At 38.7% G+C, this 22,971-nt stretch overlaps 1 protein-coding gene and 1 long non-coding RNA gene across 5 annotated transcripts in view; one reads left to right on the top strand and one right to left on the bottom strand.

The window, feature by feature from the left end:
• Nucleotides 1–6: 6 nt before the first annotated feature.
• The window catches only part of LOC103149215 (serine/threonine-protein kinase BRSK2-like), a 32,763-nt gene continuing 9,798 nt past the window's right edge, over nucleotides 7–22,971 (top strand). The window contains exons 1-14 of one of the 4 annotated variants that reach the window (XM_016679777.1): nucleotides 7–211; nucleotides 2,258–2,352; nucleotides 6,539–6,624; nucleotides 6,769–6,909; nucleotides 7,877–7,993; nucleotides 8,617–8,650; nucleotides 8,742–8,810; nucleotides 11,966–12,112; nucleotides 15,405–15,436; nucleotides 16,978–17,142; nucleotides 18,857–18,954; nucleotides 20,433–20,583; nucleotides 20,684–20,744; nucleotides 22,175–22,451. In XM_016679777.1, the coding sequence (XP_016535263.1) occupies nucleotides 124–211; nucleotides 2,258–2,352; nucleotides 6,539–6,624; nucleotides 6,769–6,909; nucleotides 7,877–7,993; nucleotides 8,617–8,650; nucleotides 8,742–8,810; nucleotides 11,966–12,112; nucleotides 15,405–15,436; nucleotides 16,978–17,142; nucleotides 18,857–18,954; nucleotides 20,433–20,583; nucleotides 20,684–20,744; nucleotides 22,175–22,451 (1,561 nt within the window). In that variant the 5' untranslated portion in view covers nucleotides 7–123. Of the gene's footprint in view, nucleotides 212–2,257; nucleotides 2,353–6,538; nucleotides 6,625–6,768; nucleotides 6,910–7,876; nucleotides 7,994–8,616; nucleotides 8,651–8,741; nucleotides 8,811–11,965; nucleotides 12,113–15,404; nucleotides 15,437–16,977; nucleotides 17,143–18,856; nucleotides 18,955–20,423; nucleotides 20,584–20,683; nucleotides 20,745–21,838; nucleotides 22,452–22,971 lie in introns of all 4 variants that reach the window. The other 3 variants (XM_007568261.2, XM_016679776.1, XM_016679775.1) reach the window with 3 other exon arrangements.
• Nucleotides 17,154–22,929, bottom strand: LOC107838204 (uncharacterized). The gene is made up of 4 exons (XR_001664263.1): nucleotides 22,787–22,929; nucleotides 18,776–18,850; nucleotides 18,665–18,687; nucleotides 17,154–17,559 (listed from the first exon to the last, which is right to left on the bottom strand). It is a non-coding gene; the product is annotated as an uncharacterized LOC107838204 (long non-coding RNA).

Genomic DNA, 22,971 nt, shown 5'->3' with positions numbered 1-22,971 from the left:
TTTTTTTTTTTTTTTTTTTTTTTTTTTCCCCCCCGCGCCCGGGGGGGGCGCGTTGCGCCGGTACACACGTGATCTTGATCTGCCGGACAGTTTCGCGGGGGGCACAGTCTACTTTTGGCAAGAATGAGCGGCAAAGAGATCACGGTGGGCCAGTCCAGCCAGTACGTGGGGCCTTACCGGCTGGAAAAGACCCTCGGGAAGGGACAGACAGGTAGGGCCCAATTTAAATTCACCCATACAACTAAAATCAGAGGCGGTGCAACGCTATGTGAGGCCCTGGGCAGATATGTATTTGGGGGCCCACTTACAGTCAGGCTCAATGCAAGTATTAAAGATATAATTTGAATCTTTGTTCACCAACCATTTTGAGGTCAATTTCCAATTTAATGTTTTCATAAAGCTAACTAAACTCCGATTTGATTTGTATTTATTAACTATATAAATACATATGGGGCGACTGGCTGTGTGGGAAGAGTAGTCGTCTTGCGATCTGTTGGTTTGATTCCAGCTTCCTCCTGCCACATGTCGATGTGCCCTTGGGCAAGGCACTTAACCCCAAATTGCCTACTGATATGTATATCGGTGTATAAATGTGTGCGCGTTTGTGAGTGTGAATGGGTGAATGCTACTCCAGTGTAAAGTGCTTTGAGTGGTCAAAATGACTGGAAAAGCGCTACATAAGTTCAGTCTATTTGTATCAAATAGGGATACAACGAAAAGTCTGCTACAGGCTGATACCAGTTGACACTTTCTTTTGAGTCAGTCTGATTCTGGCGTTGACTAAAATTTCCGAGGACTATAACGCATTTTCGCTCCACACTCTGCTGTGTGTTCATTGATAGAGGTAGTAGTTTTGAATCCAACTGAACATTTGAAAATAACAGAATTATCTCAATTTATATAGCAAAGCAAGTGTCCCCAACATTTATTTAATAAAATTGTTCATTGTTAATATGATTAAAGACCTATGATCTTGGTCTATGATCTGTTTGGTCGATTCAAGACCAAAATTTCTCACTGCACTGTGTTAAATGAACCAAACTTTTGATCAACCTATTCTCCCACTCACCTGTGGGGGCGCTGCACCAAGAACCACTGAACGACACAACATGAAAACCTCTGAAGAAGACACTGAGCGCAACTTCCTTCTTCATGAAATGTAAACAAAATATGGAGTGGCGTCAAATTTTAGCGGTTGTTGGATTTCTCTTTTGTCTTTGGCAAAAGACCATGAGCCATTTCTCTCACTAGCGCTAGTTATGTACATTTGTTTTGGGTGTATTTACCCATAATGCCCTGCGCTATAGTCCGCTTTCTGCTTTTCATACATATCTAAATATAAAAACAAAACTGATTTTATTTTTAACTTTCAGAGATTTTTAAATCATGTAGTAGAGATTAGCACAGTTAGCATAACATCCTAAGTCTCTGTGTGTTTTCCTAGAGAACATAGATCCTGCCATAAGGCAGCCAACAATTTTTAAGTCCATCATGGTCCACAAAAACTTTACAAAGGATTAAAAGATAACACAGCACAATTTTACTATTTCCTGTTATCTGTTATCTTTTTTGAAAGTATTCTTTTAAATAGCTTTGTTTTTTATCTCTGCGCTCTAGCTGACTTCATTTTTCAGCTAGCTGACTTCATTAACACCTAACTGATACAGAAAATCATTTTGAGACTTTTTTTATAGGCAACGACTTCCATATGAGCGTTGTTGTCAATGCAACGTTGTGGAAATTATGTATGGCGCATTTGCTGATTAAAAAAAGTATCAATGTTAAGTCAAGCAGGGATTTACACGTTGATCTTTTAGCTGCAGATTCATCCTTTGCTACAAATGATCAAGTGTTCACTAAAGGAATTGTTGCATTTTATGCAATGAAATGTTTATTTTCTTATTTTAAAAAAAGAATTTAATTGTTTTTGCATCTCTTAATGCATTTCTAATATTACATTTAAAGAAGGCTTAAGTGGCTAAATGAAAAATCTGTGGAATGTGTCAATTTTTCCCAGATTAATCGATTAATTATCAGAATTGATTAATACAATAATTGTTAGTTGCAGTCCTAGTTATCAGTTATATTCATGGATGCCAACCAGATTGATTTTAATGACACGTGTGGAGAAAGTCCTCCTGAATGAGTGAGTTTTATTTGATCAGCGTTTGTGACATTGTCAGAAAAAAACCCCAAATGTTCTGAATTATTCATGACTTTTTACTTCCTTCCTGTTCCCCCTCTGTCTGCCTCTCAGGACTGGTGAAGCTGGGTGTCCACTGCATAACGGGGCAGAAGGTGGCCATAAAGATTGTGAACAGAGAGAAGCTCTCCGAGTCGGTTCTAATGAAGGTATGGCGCCCGGTTCTGTTCGGGTTTCTGACTGAGATATTCACGTGTGTCTGTGTCTGTCGTGGTTTTCTGCAGAAGCAGCAAGAGGAGTGGTTAGTTATTTTGTGTCAGTAAAAAGCCTGTCGGTGCGTCTTGAGGCCGCTGAGTGTGTGGGCACTGCCTCTGCGCTGAACAATAGGAGCGATTTCAGTCTGCTAATGAAGCCCTCTGATGAGAGCTGCTGCAGACAAAGTGGACTGAAATAAAACTTCTGCTCGACCTCGGCGTCTTTGCTGTGGCTGCGGGCAGAGAAGGAGGAGTGCTGTCTCACCCAGAACCTTTAGACTACGGCTGGGCGATGTGGACTTCAGTTTTTGGTGATACTAATGTGATAAAAGTGAGCATAAGAACTATCTACAACCTTTTCTTTAGCAAACATAGCTCCACAAACGCAAATACAGCTCATGAAAAGCATTCCTATGTGTAATCTGTTTTTTAAGGACATGTAAAGAAGGGTGATTAGTATCACTAAAATGTGCACAGTAATTGGATTTAACCATATTTTCAAATGTATTGATATGTATTCAGGATGCACAATCTACTTTTTTCACTTCTCATACCGATACCTGAGGTTTAGTGTTGGCTGATGCCGATCCGATGCAGAAAAACAGCTGAATTGATTTAAAATGTTTTTAAAACACTCAACTTCAATTTTATTTGATATCTCTGCATCAGCACAGAACACTTAAATACAACAATAGCTTCATATAAGTTTGGTCAAACACAACACAACTTTAATTTGTTCAGTTTTGTTGAACAAATTAGGAGCAGAACAGCAAACGTAGAATAATCAATAAAGGAACTGAAACTGACGAAGACAAAAAGTTTAGTCAAACTTGTAAAAATAAACTTCAACAAACCTTTCAAATAGTTCAGAAAGGGCAATTTGAAATTCCAAATATAATGTAAAATAAATAATAAAGCATCACGTGGCCCAGAGCACAAAGCATAGAATTAGACTGAATAGATCTGACATCATGGATTAGGGGCATCGTCACCAGTACCTTATCTAGATTTTTTTTTTCAATATCAAGACTGATGCAGATATTAATATTGGATCGGTGCATCTTTAATATTTATTGATGCACCTTTACTGAGCAAATAGTGGAGAAAAAACACAGCAAGACTAAGAACGCCAGTCCCTATGGAAGCTAGAGATTTAGCTTTCATAGGGTCTGACCTTCTGTTTGGATTTAATCTAAATCTCCATAGAAGATTTAGCCTCTATGGAGAGAAAACAAAAGGTTAACAGTTGGAATAACATAAGTTAATGCAAAATTGGAGCGTAGCAGAAGAAGAAAGTGAGGAAAATTGGTCAGTTTGTCATCCAGTAGCCTGAGCCCATAGCGTCATGGCTACAGAGCTAACTCAGGTTGAGCTAACTGCTTAGAATGAGACACGAGAAAACCAGATAAACACATAAAATTCAAGTGAAATACTCTGTATTACATTTGTAATGTAACAAAAAGTAAAAAGGTTGAAAGAGGAATGAACATTTTTGCTCTACCCTGTATTTCACACCGTGGCTCAGCCCCATGGAGCCTATTTAAAGGACAGGGAGCATTAGTGTTCAATACCCAATCCCTGAGTGTGGAGCGAAAATCAATGATGGGCCTCGTGTTCTCCTCTGAGGCAGACTCTTTCAGGGCATGTCACAGACAGCTGCCTGAGCTAATGCCATAAATGACTGGCTTTAGGAGCGAAATCAGTCATTTAAAACAATAAGTGTGAATATTGTCAAAACTTTGAAATAATTGCGCTCTTTTGAGAGTTAAGGTTTGCTGCACACAACTGGATATGGATATTTTCAGAGTACTTCCGAGTTATAGTTGATATTTACTAAAGTGGAATTTAGTTGGACTGCTAGGATCATCAATATTATCAATGATATCAGAGCTACAGCTTATCCGTGGAGTTCAGTTCACACCAATTTCAGCTAAATAATTCCACCATCCAGAATAAATTCAGAACCCATTAGGACTTCTAAGCAAACACCATGTTGAGCCTTTTTATGGCAGGAGTTAGGTCAACGTTCTTATTGTGAAAAATCTACTCCATTTTTCTCATTCAGTTTTATTTTTTTTAGAAAATCCAGAACTGATAAGCAAAAGTGACAAACTTTTTTCTGTTAAATACCCCAAAAACCTGACAACACAACCTCGGTAGAGTCTAGAAGATAAGCAGAGAAACATGTTTAAACTGATCTTATAGGGAACATTTGACTCGGCGCTTTAACTAGACTTAACAGAAGAGTGTCTTATTAATAGGAGTGATGTAACAAAGCTGCAGATGAGGCTCTTGTTGAGATGTGGAGGAGGAAAGTTCAGAGCTGACGGCAGGAGGAAGGCGACGATGACGAGCTGGAGAGCAGAGATCTGTAGGGGTCAAGAGGTGAAACAGTGAAAAGCTGAGACAAACCATAACGAGAAAAATCATTTAACCAGGACAGGTAAACATTAACTTCTATACAATGCCCTACATCAGTGTTTCCCAACCCTGGTCCTCAAGGCTCACTGCCCTGCATGTTTTAGGTATTTCTTTCCTTCAGCCCAGCTGTTTTCAATCGATGACTGATCAACAGGCGTTTGTTGAACTGCAATCAGCTGAATCAGGCACATTAAAGCAGGGAAACCTCTAAAATATGTAGGACAGTGTGCCTTAAGGACCAGGGTTGGGAAACACTGTCCTACATGTTCAGGCTCCCCCCTGAAAAGGTTGAATAAAACACCTTAAAATAAATTTATCATCTACTTCCACATCATGAAAGTACATTTATTCAGTGAGACGAACGTCGTCTTACACTGAGATATGTTTGTTTTCTGTAAAAAAAAAAAAAACATTTTGGTAACCTCAATAATTCAGATTAAGAAAATGTAACGGGAGAGTTTTTGGATTTTATGCTTCAATACTTTTAGAAAGGCTGTCGTAAACTATTATTTTAGTAAGTAAGTAATCTATCGATTATTCTGACAATTAAATGAGTAATTGAATAAAAAAAATTGTTGAAGTAAAATATTGGTAGCTAACTGCCATAACAGGAAGTTATTATTGGCCCAAATTTTTATATTCGTGCGTCCCTACAATTACTTTACTGTACTTTAAAAAATGAACCTGTAACAATAATAGCTCACTTTTTAAGTTGGACAAACCTGGGCAAAAATTATACAAAAATCTGAAGAAATGGTCATTTTCATAAGAAATCAGCAGAGCTCACAAAGACACTTCTAAAAAATGTCTATGCTCCAGTTTATGTGTTCATCTTCATCCAATTTAATAGATGATCTCTCACTTTGCAAAGACATTTAAAGCTTTTCTGTTAGCAACGTTATTTTTCACCTTGGTCACACAGAAACACACATGCCAGCTGTACACACCATGGTGCATTTCACCACCCACATGTTGCGAGTGGGATGGTAGGAAAGTTAATTTCTGATTAGTCCGTAAAGCTACACACAGCGTCAGCTACAGCATGTATCAGCATGAGTCTCCGCTCCACCTGTATGCATTCACCCACCAAGCACTTCACCGTTAATGGCAATTTCCTGTCAACTTCATAGACCTGATGCATTACATACAAAATGTTGGTGATTGGGTGAAATCAGATCACGCAATCGCTAACTTTTGCTCCAGTGAGCAAAAGTGTCTCAATAGATGGTAGATGGTTTCTGCCAAACAAAGACAAAACAGGTCTTTGGATATGTTAATGGGGAAATTTCAAAGATCCATTTTCTTTGTGTGTTTGTGAAATATTACAGGGAAATATTTATGTGTCAAAGCGCTTAAACCACTGGTAGAGTTATTCAGAGGAATTGTACAGGGTACATAAGCAGTAACGGGTCGGATGGGGTTCCGTATCGGTGGTGAACACTAGCATTAGCTCTACAAGTCTTAGCTTCATGCTCACCCCACTGCTTGTCACTAATTATCTCTGTTTTAAAATGACTGAGCTAACTAAAAACTATTCAGCATTGGAGAGCTCTGCATTTCGCCTTACCTCCTCTGTAGACTTGCTTCTCTGCTCTTTAAGTCTCACTGTACACCAGGTTTACCTTTCTCTCCCGTCTGACATTTCCATCTCCATCATTTGTAACCTTCTCTTTTCTCTCCTAACCTTTCTCTGTATCTCTCCCTCCCTCCTTCTGTGCAGGTGGAGAGAGAGATAGCTATTCTTAAACTAATAGAGCACCCTCATGTTCTGAAGCTCTATGATGTCTATGAAAATAACAAATACCTGTGAGTATCCTTGTGTCTGGATCTTTACTGCACTCTAAAAATAAGAGAACGCTGCATTGTTTGCCGTGTTTCTGTCTGAAACCGAGATGAATGACCACATCTGGAAGCAGAAAACTATTCCTTGTTTTAATTTTATTTTCTTAGGTATCTGGTGTTGGAGCATGTGTCTGGTGGAGAGTTGTTTGACTACTTGGTGAAGAAAGGCAGGCTGACTCCCAAAGAGGCCCGGAAATTCTTCAGACAAATCATCTCTGCCCTCGATTTCTGCCATAGTCATTCCATATGGTCTGTAAAAAGCTTGATTGATAAAACTCTAATTAAAGTAGCTGAAGATCATTAACAATGACATTAATGAGTATGCTGATGATATTGTGGGTCATCAGCATAACTGTAGTACTGTTGAAACATCCTGTAGTTTAAGCTATGGGGGACATGTAGATATTGCATATAAGAGGACTAAGAACACAGCCTTGAGGAACACCACATGTGATCTGAGCCACATGGCACTGAAACAGAAAATGGCAACATCTATTTTTAGCCCATTTCCAACCCATTCCTGAAAACAGACAAGAGTACAATTATTTTCAGAAACATACATTATAATAGATATATTGTAATAATTATAATGACAAAGCATTTTTCAGAAAAAATGCTTTGTCACTTTTTGAGAACAAAACATTTTAGGAAAATGCTTTATTTTCCTAACATCTGCCTGAACTAGGTGGAAACATGAACAATAAGTAATATCGTGTTTCTTTTCTTTTTTTTTCTGGTATCTTATATTTAATACTTTTTTACAGTAAATATGTTTTTACATGCAGTTTATAGGAGATATGAAGGAGATACTTATATAATTAAGAGTATAGCCACCTTCAATTCTCCAATAAAATCAAGAGGAAATCTGTTTTTACTTCAAAGATGTAAATGTCTAATGTTCTTTGTATAATAACTTTTATTTTTACATTTGCATTTTAATTTATGGTATTTATTCATTTGCGTGCTATGTTTGTAATTCTTTTTTAAAAATGTATTTTTTATGTAAACAATTTATCATTTATCATCAGCAGCAGCTATAAGTGTGTATATAATTCAAATATCAACTGGTTTCATATGTCAATTAGAACATGCTTAGTATAGTTTTTGAGAGCCAAAGGCGTTTTTATGAGCTCAGATGTGTGTAATCTTATGACATATGCTGTCACATAACGTTATTTTTTCACATAGCATTATTTTTTTTTCTGTGTGTTTTTAGTCACAGAGACCTGAAGCCTGAGAATCTTCTCCTGGATGAGAAGAACAACATTAGGATAGCAGACTTTGGCATGGCTTCACTTCAAGTTGGAGACAGTCTGCTGGAGACCAGCTGTGGGTAAGCAGAAACGGCAGGTTTCTATTTAACACTCGGGTCTTTATTTATTTATTTATTTATTTATTTATTCAAAGGGGAAAATAAGGAATTGTTTGATTAGGAAACATTATAAAATGATAAACCCAAAAACTTGCCTTATTGCACTTCCTCAGGTTTTAATGCTTCACTCATGAAAACAATATTTCATCTGACAGCTTCCAACATATAGCAGCTAAAAGATCATCTCTGTGCTTGTATATCTGGTTTAGATTTGCAAATTTCAGGCTTATTCCATTGATATTTTTCCCCACTTGAATTCTATTAATAACAATGAGATTTTATTTTTATTTTTTTTAATTATTATTTCCTGAAGCCAAAATTTTCACAAAATAATTTTGGAATATCTTTGAACGTGTCTCACCTCTCTAACAGGAGAAGTGACGTAATTACTTGTATTGTTCATTAAGAGCTTAAAGTTTTGAAACCATCCAGGCATCAGAAGAAATGAGGATTAGGAAGAATTTTCTGCTTTAACGTTTGATTTTCTGTTGCATTTAGAATCAAGTGTTGTTCTGTTTCACTCTAACGATGTGAAGGTTAGAGTGAAACTGTTGAGAACCTTTTTTCCTGTTCTCTCCTCATAGCTCTCCTCATTATGCCTGCCCAGAGGTCATTAGGGTAAGTTATTTCTCTCCTAGTGTATATTTTCTGAATGAGTGTGTGAGTGTGTGTGTTTGGATGTTTATTGCTGCCCCGCTGTGTGTTTCAGGGAGAGAGGTACGATGGTCGCAGGGCTGATGTTTGGAGTTGTGGAGTTATTCTGTTTGCTCTGCTTGTGGTAAGGAGTCATTTTATTTTGTTCTTAAAATGTTGGATTTTTAAATTACAGTTAAAATAATTTCTTCTGGTGTTTTTTATACTGATTAGAAAAAAAATCTTGGAATTCTGCATGTTGTTCATTCTTCAGTTTTTAAACAGTCATGATCATATGGAGTTTGAGTCAATTTTCTTTTATATTTCCTATTTTTTGTGATATTCCCACTGTTCCTCATCATCACACTCCCCACATGCCATTAATCACCTTCCCTGCATTAAAGCCACCGGTTTTCAACTATTCGTTGTCAGATCCTGCTGCTCACAAGCTTGTTCTCTGTTTTTAAACCTGTTCCTCTCACACATTGCATTAAGTTTCCTTCTCCTCAACACATTTTCTGTGTTGACATTTAGAAAATAAATTTGCTTAGTGGAAACATGCCAATTTCAACAAAACTTGTTTTTCAATAAAAAGTTTGGTGCTAGGATGAGGTGTTTTTTTGGGGGGGCCTAGGGGGTTGACCATATCAAATTTGGTTTATTTCCCAAAACTTCAATGAAAACATGTTTTTTTTCGTATCACACGAGTCACATGATCAACAAGTGGATGTTGCCACTGATTCAAGCCACAAAGAAGAAGACAACAGGAAGTAGTTGGAGGACCATTGTGTGGCATGTTTTTTAATGACTTATTGTGAACAGATTTATTCACGTGTGATTTTAATTTCATGGAAATACTGCAAAGTAGACAAAGATTTGCACCCTAGGCTCAGTGAGTTAGGAACTAAAATGCAAAGTGCTGTTTTCCAAAGTTTCTGATGTGATGTGAAGGATTCATTTTGAGTGTTGGAAGTTGGGCTGTGAGTTTCTCTCTCGTATTCTCGGTAGCAATAACTAAAACTTCAATTTTGTCCTGATTTAGCTCAGGGAAAGTAAGGACAATCCATGCATATCTATGAAAATGAATCCCATATCTCCTGATGACACCAGCCAATGGCAGCGTATCAACAATAAAAAAGAGTAGGACCTAAACGTGAGCCTTGTGGAACACCCCAGTTTATTTCAGAACATCCTAATAAACAGTTTCTTATACTGACAAAGATTTTACCATCATTCCGCTGTGGCAGACGTACTAGAATGTAAGGCCAGAGCGATCTTCCAGTTGACATTTTTAAAAATCGTTACATCTGTATACAACTAGAACGTACAGTGATCCTGACGATAAGCTGAGGAAGAAATGGATGAATTTTTTTAACCCGTGCAAAGCTAAAACGTAGCATTGCAGTTGTTTTCAAAGCTGCGTGCCAGCTCTTCCAATGGGATCGGCTGATGGGACGGTACCAGTCAGAGTCAAACGAGCGTCTCTGCCGCGTTTTACTTAATCACGGATTGATTTCATGAAGAGCCAATGCCGCACTGCAGAGGTTAGAGGGCTACAGGAACTGTTGCTACAGGAATAAAACCAGTCGGGGAATCTTAAGTGATTGATGCTGTGCAGAGGCGAAACAAGTTTATTTATAAAGCTCCGTTCATACACAGGGCAGTTTAAGATGCTTTCCTGAAGCAGGTCTGTAGACTGAAAGGCTAATTACAAAATAAGGCAGGAAACTGTTGAAGGAATTACATTAAAACTGACCCAGTAGTGAAAAAGAAAATGCAAGATTGAAGCAAATGAATCCAGACGAGCGGCTAAAACAAGGTTTTAAATTTGTCAGAAAAACTTCGGTAAACAAAATAATCATTTCAGTCTCGATTTAAAGGAGCCAACACTTTCTGCTTGTCTCATTTTCAGGGAGTTGCTGCTTCGTTGAGTGTCTTATAGCTTAATAATATTTTTATCTATATGCGCTGCAAAAGCAAGTAACTGGTGTAAAACTGATGTGACATGTTCCAACTTCCTGGTGTTGCTCAAGGGTCTTTCGATAGGGTTTTGGTTGAGCCGCAGCTGTCTGATTTTATTTCATGTCAGTTCAATTACATAACTTTATTTATTCTGTATGACTCCAGTTCAAAACGAAGGTTGTCTCAGTGCACTGTACAAAGCAAACATACCAGATTTAAATACAGAAATATACAGTAAACTCAATAATAGAGAGCTAACCCTGCATTTCATTTGACAGTAGTTCTAATACAGTTTAGTCAATGGATCTTAAATTTAACAACCTACTTAAAAGAGAAGCATGCATCTTTTTGGTGCTTTTCAAGCATTTTTAAATTTACTTGATTACAAGATATTTGCTGTGGGCTAATTTTGCAATAGAGTTTCTGCGGGTGTTTTAGTCTGTAGCCATAGCTACACTTAAATTTCTGGTTGGCTCTGCAGCTTTTAGGATCTTTGAGTCTGGTTGTGTGCTAATTTCTAGCTTAACATTTTTTATAGCTAAACAATGACTTATGTATAGTCATACTTAAAAGTGTGTCATCAGTGATGGCACATTGTCTGAACCAGACGGATTATATAGACAGTAAATAGAAGTGGCTCGAGAACACCAGCTACCAAAAAGACTAAACAAAAAGAACAACCAAAGTCAATGTTCCTTATAGTTAGCTTTGCCATGACATGACATGCTAGCTGCATGAAACTCTATGTTCCACAAGTGGAGGGTGAAACATTGTATTTTTGTGTTTAGGCTACTAATTAGGTTACTTGTTTAAAAATTATATCCAGAATTGCTCTTGATGTCTGTCAATCACAGTCTACTCTGAGGTCTTATTGTCTCAGAGTAGAAAAACCTGCAAATATTTTCATAAATTTGGAAAGGAAAGCCATTTCATATTTACTTGATAACTGCTTAAAGTGTTAACCTGAACTGAGTTCCTAAAATCACAATTAACTGTGTTGAAATAAATGCATCTTGTATATTATATCAGCTTTTCTCTAACAGTTGAGTCACTTTGGATCATAGTCATTGGTCCCAGTTCTATTAGCAAGGGATAAAAATTGATACCAGATTGCCAAAAGCTGTTTTCCATTTATGGCAGTAAAAGTTGATGTCATCACGCCTGAAATTATTTTATCAATTGCATCTGATCAATATGTCTGCCATTTATAGTGGGAGATCTGTACCAGAATAAAGTCTGCTTCATGACATTACAGTACATTCATACAGAAACAACTAACAGCAAAGTGATACGTAAATCAGATCGGATCATGTTGTTTTTCATCCTGTCCCATGTCAGGGTGCCTTGCCTTTTGACCACGACAACCTGCGGCAGCTTCTGGAGAAGGTGAAGAGCGGAGTTTTCCACATGCCCCACTTCATACCGCCTGACTGCCAAGCTTTGCTGAAAGGGATGATAGAAGTCAACCCTGACAAACGACTCACGGTAAGAAGTCAGAACTCAAGACAGGCGGACAGAAAACAAGGCAACTGAAGCACTGAATCTGGAAAAATCTGAATTTACCGCAATATATGATGACCTCGTTTTGGTTCATTATTATTATTAGCAAAAGGATTGTTAGAATATCCTTTACCTATATGATTGTTTGCAAAAGTTAGTAAATTAATTGAATACATAAGTCTGTCACGATAACAAATTTTGCTGGACAATAAATTGTTCCAGAAATTATTGGGATAAATTATAATATTGCTGTTAGGTCTGTTGCGATAAGCAATTAATCAAGTAATTGCATGATAAATCAAAGTAAGCTCAATAATTTCATTTTCATTTTGATGATTCATGTTTTTTGAATTTAATTCTGTTTACAGAGACATCATAACCCATTTCATTTACACTTTTGATCGTGTGGTTTTTATTTCCGTTTTTATTCATTGTTTTTGGTTGTTGTGTTTTATTTTGGATATTTAAAATATCTTCTAGTTCCAGTGTTAAGTGGACATTAAAGTTTATTGATCTTTGAGAGGATGAACTTGCATTATTATATCATTATTGATATAATACTCAAAAAGGTCATAAAACAACAATATTTTCATTTATCGCAATAATTATTGGGACAATGTATCATCCAGCAAAATGCATCGCGACAGGCCTAATGGATGATTTGAGACCATTTTCAAGTCATATATTGATAATGACATATTGAAGGTTGCTCTCTCAAAAACCAATAAATTTGGTGAAAACTAAGCCAAATGTGAATGAATCAAATCCTTTTGAAAGAAAGTTTGCCTCGTGTAGGGACACAGTAAACATCTGGATCATCTGGATTCTTTTTTTCTTTTAATCTCCATTTAGATTGCGTGCAATGAATAAGTGTGTTTTCCTTGTGGCGAAAAGTCAAAAGCGTTAACTGAAAAGACAAAGACGTCTGACTTTGTGCTGCACGTTGAGGATGAAGGAGGCATTTACAGGGCGGAGGGAGAGAAAAGAGAACATGCAGCCCCCAGGCTTTGCTTTAAGATGGGATGTAAATGAAAGCTGACACGAGACCTTACCGAGAGAGGAAGAAGAAGAGACAAGTCGGTCCACAGATAGAGCAGAGTGGAGTAGAGTGGAGGGACCTCGGGTGCTGCTGAAGGGCAGGAACACGGTCCTTCCTGACAGGACTGGCCTTTGGTTTGATGTCAGGCAGCTAAAGAATGTTGGTGGTTTGGAACAAGAAGTTCTATAAAAAGGTTCATCTCAGTAAATCAGGATAGAAGTTTGGTTGATTTTGATATGTGCAGCTGAAAAAAACCCCAAAAACTCAGTTTCTTGTTCAATTTGAACCAGAGACGCACCGATCCGATATTAATATCGGTACCACTACCCATATTGAAAAACATTCTAGACTGGGTATTGGTGACAATGTGCCTGATCCATAGAGGCAGATCTATTCAGTCTAGTGCTATGCTTCATACTCTCATGTCAGGCTTTATCATTTATTTTACATTATATTTAGAATTCCTGAGTTAGCAAATAAATATGTAATTCACTACATTTATGTCTGTGTTTAAAAGAAACACATCTTAAATGTTTTTTAAATGTTCAGCTGTTTTTCTGTATCGGATCGGTATCGGCTGATATTAAGCTTCTGATATTGGTATCGGAAGTGAAAAAAGTGGATTGGTGCCTCCCTAATTTGAACTTTACATCAAACCTATAAAACATTACTTTTAAGGCAGAACTATAAACCTACTGCTGCTTCTACCACAGTTTTTTCTTGCACTCCACCTTTTGTTGATATGCTTACATATAGCAGTCTGTAAGCAGGCGACTTGAAAAACCTTTTGTCTCTTACGCTCCTACCCTGTCATTACAGGTGCCATAAAATTAGCATTTCTGGATTTAAAATCCTTTTTTTAGCTGTAATTTGTTTCATTTTGGCTGCTGCTGTTTGTGAACATGTGACAGACTGGCGACCTGTCCAGGGTGACCCCGCCTCTTGCCCGGAACATTAGCTGGATAAAGGCACCAGCTACTCTCCCAATCCCACTCGGGACAAGGGTGTACAGAAAATGAATGAATGGATGGATGGATGGATGGATGAGAACAGGAATCTGTATCTTCTTTCCCTGTCACTGCTTCTTTTCCAAAGTCAGGAGTGAGTACGATGAACACAATACGGCAGCAGTGGCGACCTCCAGAGGCAGAGCAGCTGTAAAAACATGAGAGCCTTTTAAAAACCCAACGCGTTTTAAACTGAAGGACGTAAAAAGAAAAAAACTGAATTTACATTCATGGAGCAGAAGATGTTTTAATCATTTGCTTCTTCTTCTTCGGAGGAGGAGGAGTCTGTGAAACAACTGTGAGATAAAAGTCTGGTTCATTCAGCGACAACAGATTTAATCAAAGCTGTGAGTTGGTCTGATGAGCTGTTGATTAATGGAGTCTGAAACCAGGTCAGCCTGTCTCTCTGCGCCTCCGTCTGCCTGCCCTGCTCCTCCACCCAAACCACAGCAGCTCAGCCTGCGCCGGATCTCACTGAACCACCTGCCAGTCAGCAACCAGAGGATGTTGCTGATGAAGGGAACATACTGCGTGCTACAGGATACAGGATGCTAGCAGGCCTGCTTCTCTCTGTGTCTGCGAAGCGGCAGCTGCTGCGTCTCTGTGGCCCCCAGAGACGCAGCGCGCCACTGATGCAACGCTCTCCGCCGTGTGCAGTTCCTGCTGCAGGGTGTATAATATATGAGGGGACAAAGTGGGACAGCTGCAGGAAAAACTTTCCTGGAGGTCATGCAAACATGGAGCAGCAGCCTGCGGATAGCAAACATTAAAAATTTGAAAAGTTGTTGCACAATTTTTCTTTTCAGACCCCTTTACTGCGACGTCAGTAAATGAAATAAGTTGTTCTGTGACAGCTTTTTTTTTTTTTTATAGAGAATATTAATTAAACTGAGGAACACAGTAGGACGTTGTGAAGCAGGGTTAGGTTATAACATGATAAGCTCCTAATATCTCTTGATCATCGTCTATAAAATAGATTCAACTTTGTGGTTTTAAATTGAGCTAATATTAAAATTTATTGTTCTGTTTGTTTATTGTAACATGAATCTGGTGGCTGTTATTGAGCTCATTTAGCATTTTGTTAGAACAGTGTTGTGGTTTCTTTAAGTCAGATCGGCTGTATGATTTAAACTAGAGCAACTAATATATTTAAAAACAATGTTCAAATTGTTTTACGCTAATGAAACAGTTTTATTCACATTCTAATAATGTTCATTCTCTCTTCTTCCAGCTTGAAGCAATACAAAAACACAACTGGTACCTGTAAGTACATTAACATTGTCTTCTGGCTTCTTATTGTAACACTTTTATGTTTTGTTTTTTTTTCCTTTTCCTTTTTTTCCAATCACTGCCCTTTTTTATTTTGCTATAACCTGAAAACATCATTTGTCTAGTTTTGAGGTGCGGTGCCATGTTTCAGACTTCTCTGGTTCGATGTTTAAAAAACATAAAAGTATATCAGAGTTTGTTAAACCAGCTTTGACTGTAAGCTAACACTGCCAACGCACAAAATCTTACCAAGTGTTTTTGGTCTAGTTTCTTGTGCAAACATCTTGGTACACTTGAAATAATTCAAAACTAACTTTTAAGAATTTTTTCAAGACAAAGGAGCTTGTTTTAAGTCACATGTGTCAAACTTTTTATGTGGCCCTCTAAATTCTAGACTAAACACTAAGTGTGGTTAAATATTATTTTATCAATCAAATCAACTCAGTTTCTATTTGTTTACTGCTAAATTATATCAATCACTCCCTCCGGTTTCATGCAAATGATTGTGAAAATTCACTGAAAATCAACAAATCCTTGCCCTTTTTTACACTAATGCATAATTGGAGATTTATTGGAACTTTCTTAATTGTACTAAGCAGCTGCCTCAGCCTTAATTAATGTCAGATTATAGTCCATGATCTATCCAGCAAGTAATAAAAGTCACATTTACCATCATAAATAAGTGCAAATGTAGCAAATATTCCCAATTATTTTCACAAACACTTTGATTTTTATTGCAAAAAATCACAAAATAATCATAAAATCTTGGAGGGACTGAAAAGATGTTCAATATTATTTAATTTTAAGAAATCCTTGATATTTGAACAGTTTGTGAACGAGCTTTACCGGCCCTTTAAGAGCATTCATGACCTTGATTTGGCCCAAAATGAAAATGAGTTTCATTTTGAGCCAAAAAAGGTCAGAAGGTCAACCAGCCAGCTCCCCCCCACCCACACACTTTTACTAAATCAAAATTGCCTTTAAACTTTCACTAATATTTTCAAAGTCAAAGCAGCACAAACAAAAGTTTTGCTGCATAAACATAGTTGAGTTGATTGATACCAATTTTATCTGTTTTGAAGCTGGTGGGGGGAGGGGGGCTGGTTGACCTTTCATGACCTCTGGAAACATTTCTTAATATCTTTTAAATGATAGCGGCACAAACAAAACTTTCTGCTGCACAAACGTTTGACACGAATTTTGTCTGATTTGAAGAAGGCTGGGGGAGAACAACTTCACTTAGGTAATGATAATAAAGAGGAACGTAAGAGAGTGAATATAAGAGAGATACAAAAGATTATAAGAGAGAGAGAGTGGATTTAGAATAGTAGGCTTCATAGTGTGAAGAGATGAGCAGCTGACCATGACATCATGGTGGCTAACATGGCTTCCACCATTTTCTGGGTTTTGATCACAGATAGTATGTAACCTCTCCCCAGCTTTTCTTCTTCCACTTCGCTTTTACCGTCAGCTCCGACTTTAACCAAGATGTCTGCCGGTACTCTGTTCTAAAGCCGGTGCGTGTTTCCTGCCAGGGGCGGCCGGAACGAGCCTTGCCCGGAGCAGCCGCCGCCTCGCCGGGTGTGTGTGAAGAGGATCCTGTCCCTGTCGGACCTGGACCCAGACGTCCTGGAAAGCATGTACTCTTTAGGCTGCTTCAGAGATCGAGTGAAGCTCACACAGGACCTTACAAGTGAGGAGTGAGTACATGCGACCCGTTCAGCCTCTTCTTACGACACACAGCAGCAGGAGTTATGAGGCGAGAGAGAGAATCCTCTAAAGCCTCGACTCTAGTCGTGTTTTTGTCGGTTTACTCCTGACTGTGTGTTCCTGTGTTCTGTTCTTTTTTGTTTCTCTCTCTCTCTCTTTACTCGTTATCCCATTTGTTTCGATGCAGCCGGGCAGTTTTGTGCTTCATTACCTGCCTGAGTGGACAGTAACAACACTGCCTGTGTCTCCCTGTCTGTCCATCCGTCCATGTCCCTGTTCTTCCTCTGTTTGTGGATTTTCACTCACTTCCTTTTGAAAAGCTGCAGCTCTGCTCACACCTCCTCAACTTTTTCAGATTTTCTTGCATTCCAACCTCAGACTTCAGCGTCTGTCATCGGGGTTTCATGCTGTATGACATGGAGCAAAACAAAGTTATTCACGGCTGTTATATAAATGGATTTTCTAGCAATAAAAGTCTCTGTGTGACGTGGATTTGCAAGGAGACAGTTTAAAGTAGGGTTAGTTTATAAAACTATTTTCCACGCTGTGAACATTTCACTGACGTCCCTTCAACCAACTGGAACTTTTTTGGTCTAGTTTCTATTGCAAATATCTTAGTACACCTGAAATGAAGCAAGATTAACTTAAAAGTAACTTTTTAGCAAAATCAGTAGCTTAGTAATTCAATAATTCTTGAATATTGATGTAAAAAAGTACTACTTCCATTTTCAGATTTTTATTTTAATCACAAAATGTATTGTTTTCTTATTTTTCTAACTTGTTTTGAGAAGAGTATTTTTTTAGATAAAAGCATTATGTGATGGCAGAACAGCTCAGGAAAAGTTGGAAATTAATCCTGGTTAAGATTTTGTGGAAAGTCTTGAAAATGATTCAGTCTGACTGGCCTTGAGATATTTTGCAAAGCGATTTGCCACTTTGTGTTGATGTATCACATAAATTGGACATTCTGGCTGCAAAATATCAAAGAGTGAAAAGGTTTGGGGTCCATGAATACTTTTTGAAAGCTACTGTACGTTTTTCCCAAGGAAAGTTCTGACTTATGCTCCAACTAAGAAATGGGATGTGAATACAATATCAACCTTCTGTTGGCAATAATTACAAAATGACATTATCATTTAAAGTCACAGTGTATGATACGATATGTTATTTACATATTTGTTCAAACTGTCATCATGTCCTGACTGTAGAACATGAGGGATAATCTGTGTGAAAATTCCTCTGCCTTCTTCCTGCGGTCCTGCTGCCATCTACAGAAATACTTCAATCCAGGTCAGGAACAACCAACCACAGTCAGGGGGAGGGGCTTAGTGCTCTGCTACACCACAGCTCCTCCTCCACAGCAGAGCCTGTTGGAAATGCAGTAATGCAGTAGGAACACACAGAGGATCTCAATTTATTTACACATTACCTGTTTCATGTTCTGTCAGAACATAATGATAGTTTTAACAAATATGTACAAAAAAAGAAAAAAAGAAAAGAAGCATACTTTACCTACTGCAGCTTTGAGAACACACCTGTAACATGATGGAGTAGAAACCCTGAGCTTATTGGTTGGATATAGAATCTTTACAGAAATGCCTGCCAACCAGTCCATGTTTTTACCTGACTGGAGAACTGTCCTTTCCTGTTGCTTCTTTTTTTTGCCAGCTTGTTGTCTTTCTCTCACTGCTCTCTGGTCTGCAGGGAGAACCAGGAGAAAATGATCTACTACCTCCTCCTGGATAGAAAAGAGCGATACCCGAGCTGCGAAGATGAGGACCTGCCGCCCAGAAACGACCTTGGTAAGAGAAGTTTGTTTTTCGTCTCCTTCTGGTCTGATGAGGTGAACATGCAGAACTGTCAGAACCTGTTAGCTTTCCTAAACTCTGATTTAAAAATGCAACAGTCAGAGATTTATGGTTCATTTCCTCCAGTGTTGTTCAGCAGTGACCTACCAAAGCCAATTTTGGTGGATTTATTTCACTCAAAAGCACTTATAATTGACAGAATGCAGACTCTTAGATTAAATGTCACACTTTAGAAGAATGTTCCAGAACAGACTGCACAAGGTTTAAGAGGATAAAGCTACTTTGTTTAAAATGTTATTCTTTCTGTTGCTTTCTGAGTTTGGGCCCAGGTCATTACACTCTTTTGACAAAACATACTGAAAGTGGATTAAAATTAAATTACTAAAAAAAGGAAGAGGAAAAGCTAAAGTTAACTTTCTGATAGAGATGACTGTTTTTTTATATGATGAGAAGAAATAAAGCAATAGGATGAAGTCCTATTGCTGAAGTCTGCTGCTGATGAAGAAGTTCCCAATTTCCAGATACTTATTTAAATCCACTTTTTTTTTCTTCCATCTTTAAATTATCTATGTCTATAATAGAGATGTTTCTATTCTACTGTCACATGACTTCTGAAACTTTTAAAATGTTGCAAAACAGGAAAAAAAAAAAAAGGAAAATGCGCATTGGATGTGTTTCCATCTACTGGTTTGGAACGAATCAACCAGGCTACGTAAAATGTAATTTTGTCTGATATTGATGCTATTTATCACCATAACAAACAAAATAAACTAGCATGGACCACACATCTCAGAACAACTGACAGACTCGTCCCCCCGTGTGAAGTTAAGTTCTCTACCTCAGAACTTATTCTGCAGTTGTATTTCCATTTTTGGTCATTTCCAAAAATTACCTCAAGTGAGTCTCAAAACGTTTTTGCGTAATTGCAAATTTCAAATGCAATACTTTAAAATTCTCATCAAAAGACGTTGTCAGAATCAGGTCAACTGTCTGCGAAATTCATGATGAAGATTTTGTAATACACATGATGCACCTGTAGGTGGCAATAATGAAACCATCTGTGTCAAAATAACAACAAAATGATTTTGAGAATGGCTAAAGCAGCACTGGGCTAGAGATTTTCCCCAAAACAGCAGCATGTGTTTTGTTTTGCTAATTGTTAATCTCTTCATCTTAAATTTAAAAACAGAATATACACCCTTTCTAACTTTGAGTGGTCTTCCTAAAGTATCAACTTCCACACCAATGTGTGTTAGTGTGTAGAAGTTGTGCTTTCAGAAGCTATGTTCCCTGACCAGCCACTGACTAGCTAGAGCTCCTAAAGCTGAAAATTAGCTTTAGGAGCTAATTTTTTTTTGAACTTCACCAAAAAAAATCTAGATGATTTTTTTTGGTGCATTTCTACCTTGATTAGATGTACCGAAGTGGAAAGTTCAAATTCTGTTTCTGTGTTGTTGGTATTGTTGTCCAAGACCCACCCAGGAAGCGTGTGGATTCCCCGATGTTGACGCGTCACGGTCGGTGTCGTCCAGAGAGAAAGAGCTTGGAGGTCCTCAGCGTCACAGAACAGGGGTCACCCACCCCACCTCGCAGGGCTCTGGACACGAACGCCCACAGCCAGAGGTATAAACGGATTTACTGCCACCGTTTCAGAAGCGTTCCAGCTGACAGAACACATCTGGATTGCTTCACCTCACTGACTCTTTGCGTTACTCTTCCAAAGGTCTCGTTCTGTCAGCGGTGCGTCCACGGGTCTGTCCTCTAGTCCTCTCAGCAGTCCCAGGGTAAGGACCTGACATCACTCTGCTCTGTTGTTCCATCTTGAAATAGAACTTTATTTACTGTCAATAAAAACAGTTATTTCAAAAAAAGAAATTGAGAAAATGCCATAATTGTGTTTGCACAAATGTAGTGTCCCGCACATTACAGTCTTCAAAAAATAATGCGCCGATATATCCACATACTTATTTGACATGATTCCCAATAATGTTTTAATAACTTTATATTGGAATACGGTATTTAAAAGTAGTTCAACCTGTATATCCATACACACAAATGAACCTCCTTGCGCCATTTTTGATTCCTAGCAGGAAGTCGTGGTTGTTTTGTAGCAATCTGATTGGCCGACATAGGTTTTAGCTTTTCGCTACACTGCCCCCTATGGGTTTGGCATGTTTAAAAGAACGTTCCGAGGCGTATTTATGTGGGTTGGTGTGAATGGATTAGTGGCGGGACAATTTAACAGCTACCATCCACACAGTTGGCATAGCAAGATAAACGCTCAGTTCAGTACATTGGAACTATGTAAAACCCGGTTTTGTTGCAAAATTAATGAATTTTAAAGTGTTTATTAAGGTTCAGCTTGAACTTGTAGAAACATTTAGTTTGATGGTGGTTTAATAGTTGGATGGTGGAAATTTGCTCTTAAATATTCCCTATTCTGAGACGGCGTTAGCTTGAGTCCTTCATAGCCTTTTATCCCAGACTTTCCTGTCTGGATTTATGCAGCACATCAGAACCTGACTTTGAAAGAACCAAGTCTTTCCTTCTTTATGTATTATCAACAACTTTGGCATATAACTATCAGTTTTGTTTTCCAGGATTAATTTCTTGTGATGTGACCTTTGCCTTAGCAACTCTTGCTCGGTCTGTTTGTGCTAGCCATGTTCTTCCGCCTTCCTATCACATCTTCATTTCAAACACATCATGCTGTCCATTTCTCAAAATAGGCAAGTAAAAAAGGTTGTCACATATCTTGTTGATATTTTCTGTCCATGAATCATATTTCATGACCATTGCTTCCTGTCTCATCTGCCCACATCCCTTTCCCTCGTTTTTTTCTTTTTTTTTTTTGCATCTTTCTCTGTCTGCCCATCAGAGCCCGGTCTTCACCTTTAACCAATCAGAGGTCACCTCCACTTCCACTTCCTCCTCCAAAGACCCCAAAGCAGGAAGTGGCACCACTCCTCGGCCCGCCCGCCCGATGCCCGACCCAAAAACCCAGACCTTGCCCTCGAAGGGTCCCGCTGACCGGCCCCAGCTCCACTCCATGAAGTCACTCCCTCTCCAGACTCCACGCTCTCCTTCCCCCTCCCCCTCCCCTGTCCTCTCTCCAATCCCGCGGTTCTTCAACTTCCCCTCTCCGTCCGTCTTCAGGTCCAAGAACGTCCACTCGTCCTCTAACTCCTCTGCCACCCCTTCCCCTGTGTCGCAGGTCACACCGCAGGGCTCGCCCCTGCCCACCCCGCTCGGCACGCCCGTGCACCAAATCCAACACCCTTCCTCCACCACTCCTCCCTCCTCCTCCTCCTCGTCCTCTTCCTCCAGAGTGGACGGGGCGGGTGGGGCCTCGCTGTCGCTGACCCCGCCCTCCAGTCCTGGAGGGAGCGGTAACTTGGCCGCCTCGAGCTCGACCCACTGGAGGACGAGGCTCAACTCGTTCAAAAACAACCTGCTGGGCTCGCCGCGGTTCCATCGGCGCAAACTGCAAGGTGAGTGAAGATTTACAGAAGATGTTTTTTGTTGATATTGTAATGTTCTTATTTACTTTGGAATTTTTGGAGGCCATTTTATTGTTGTAATGTTGCTTTGTCTTTTGGGGAAAAGAAAAATACACAATAGAATAGTTAAAAGTCTTATTGTTGTGTTACTTTTCGATTACTATTTATTCTTATTGGTATATGATGTCTTTACATTTTTAGTTTCACTAGAGGAATGGCCAGAAATGTCATGTTGGTATGTCTAGTACATATGATGACAATAAAGTAGACTTTGACTTTGGCTTGGGGGGGGAGAACTTAGTGTATTCTTTAAATCAGTGCTTCACCTGAGGGCTGACGTCACTTTAAATTCCATCACAATGAGCTTCATAACAGCAGAACGGTGGAAAGAGTCTCTGGTAGCATCTCTTCCTGTCAAAGGAGCGTGTGCTTCAGCCTTCAGCTGTGTTGAGTAATGCTGCTGCCATGATAAGCTGTAATTAGAACAATTAAATTAGAGTCTGTCATCAAG

The sequence above is a fragment of the Poecilia formosa genome, unplaced genomic scaffold, assembly GCF_000485575.1.
Source record: "Poecilia formosa unplaced genomic scaffold, Poecilia_formosa-5.1.2 Scaffold220, whole genome shotgun sequence".
Taxonomy (NCBI): domain Eukaryota; kingdom Metazoa; phylum Chordata; class Actinopteri; order Cyprinodontiformes; family Poeciliidae; genus Poecilia; species Poecilia formosa.
This window is presented reverse-complemented; position numbering and strand designations above follow the sequence as displayed.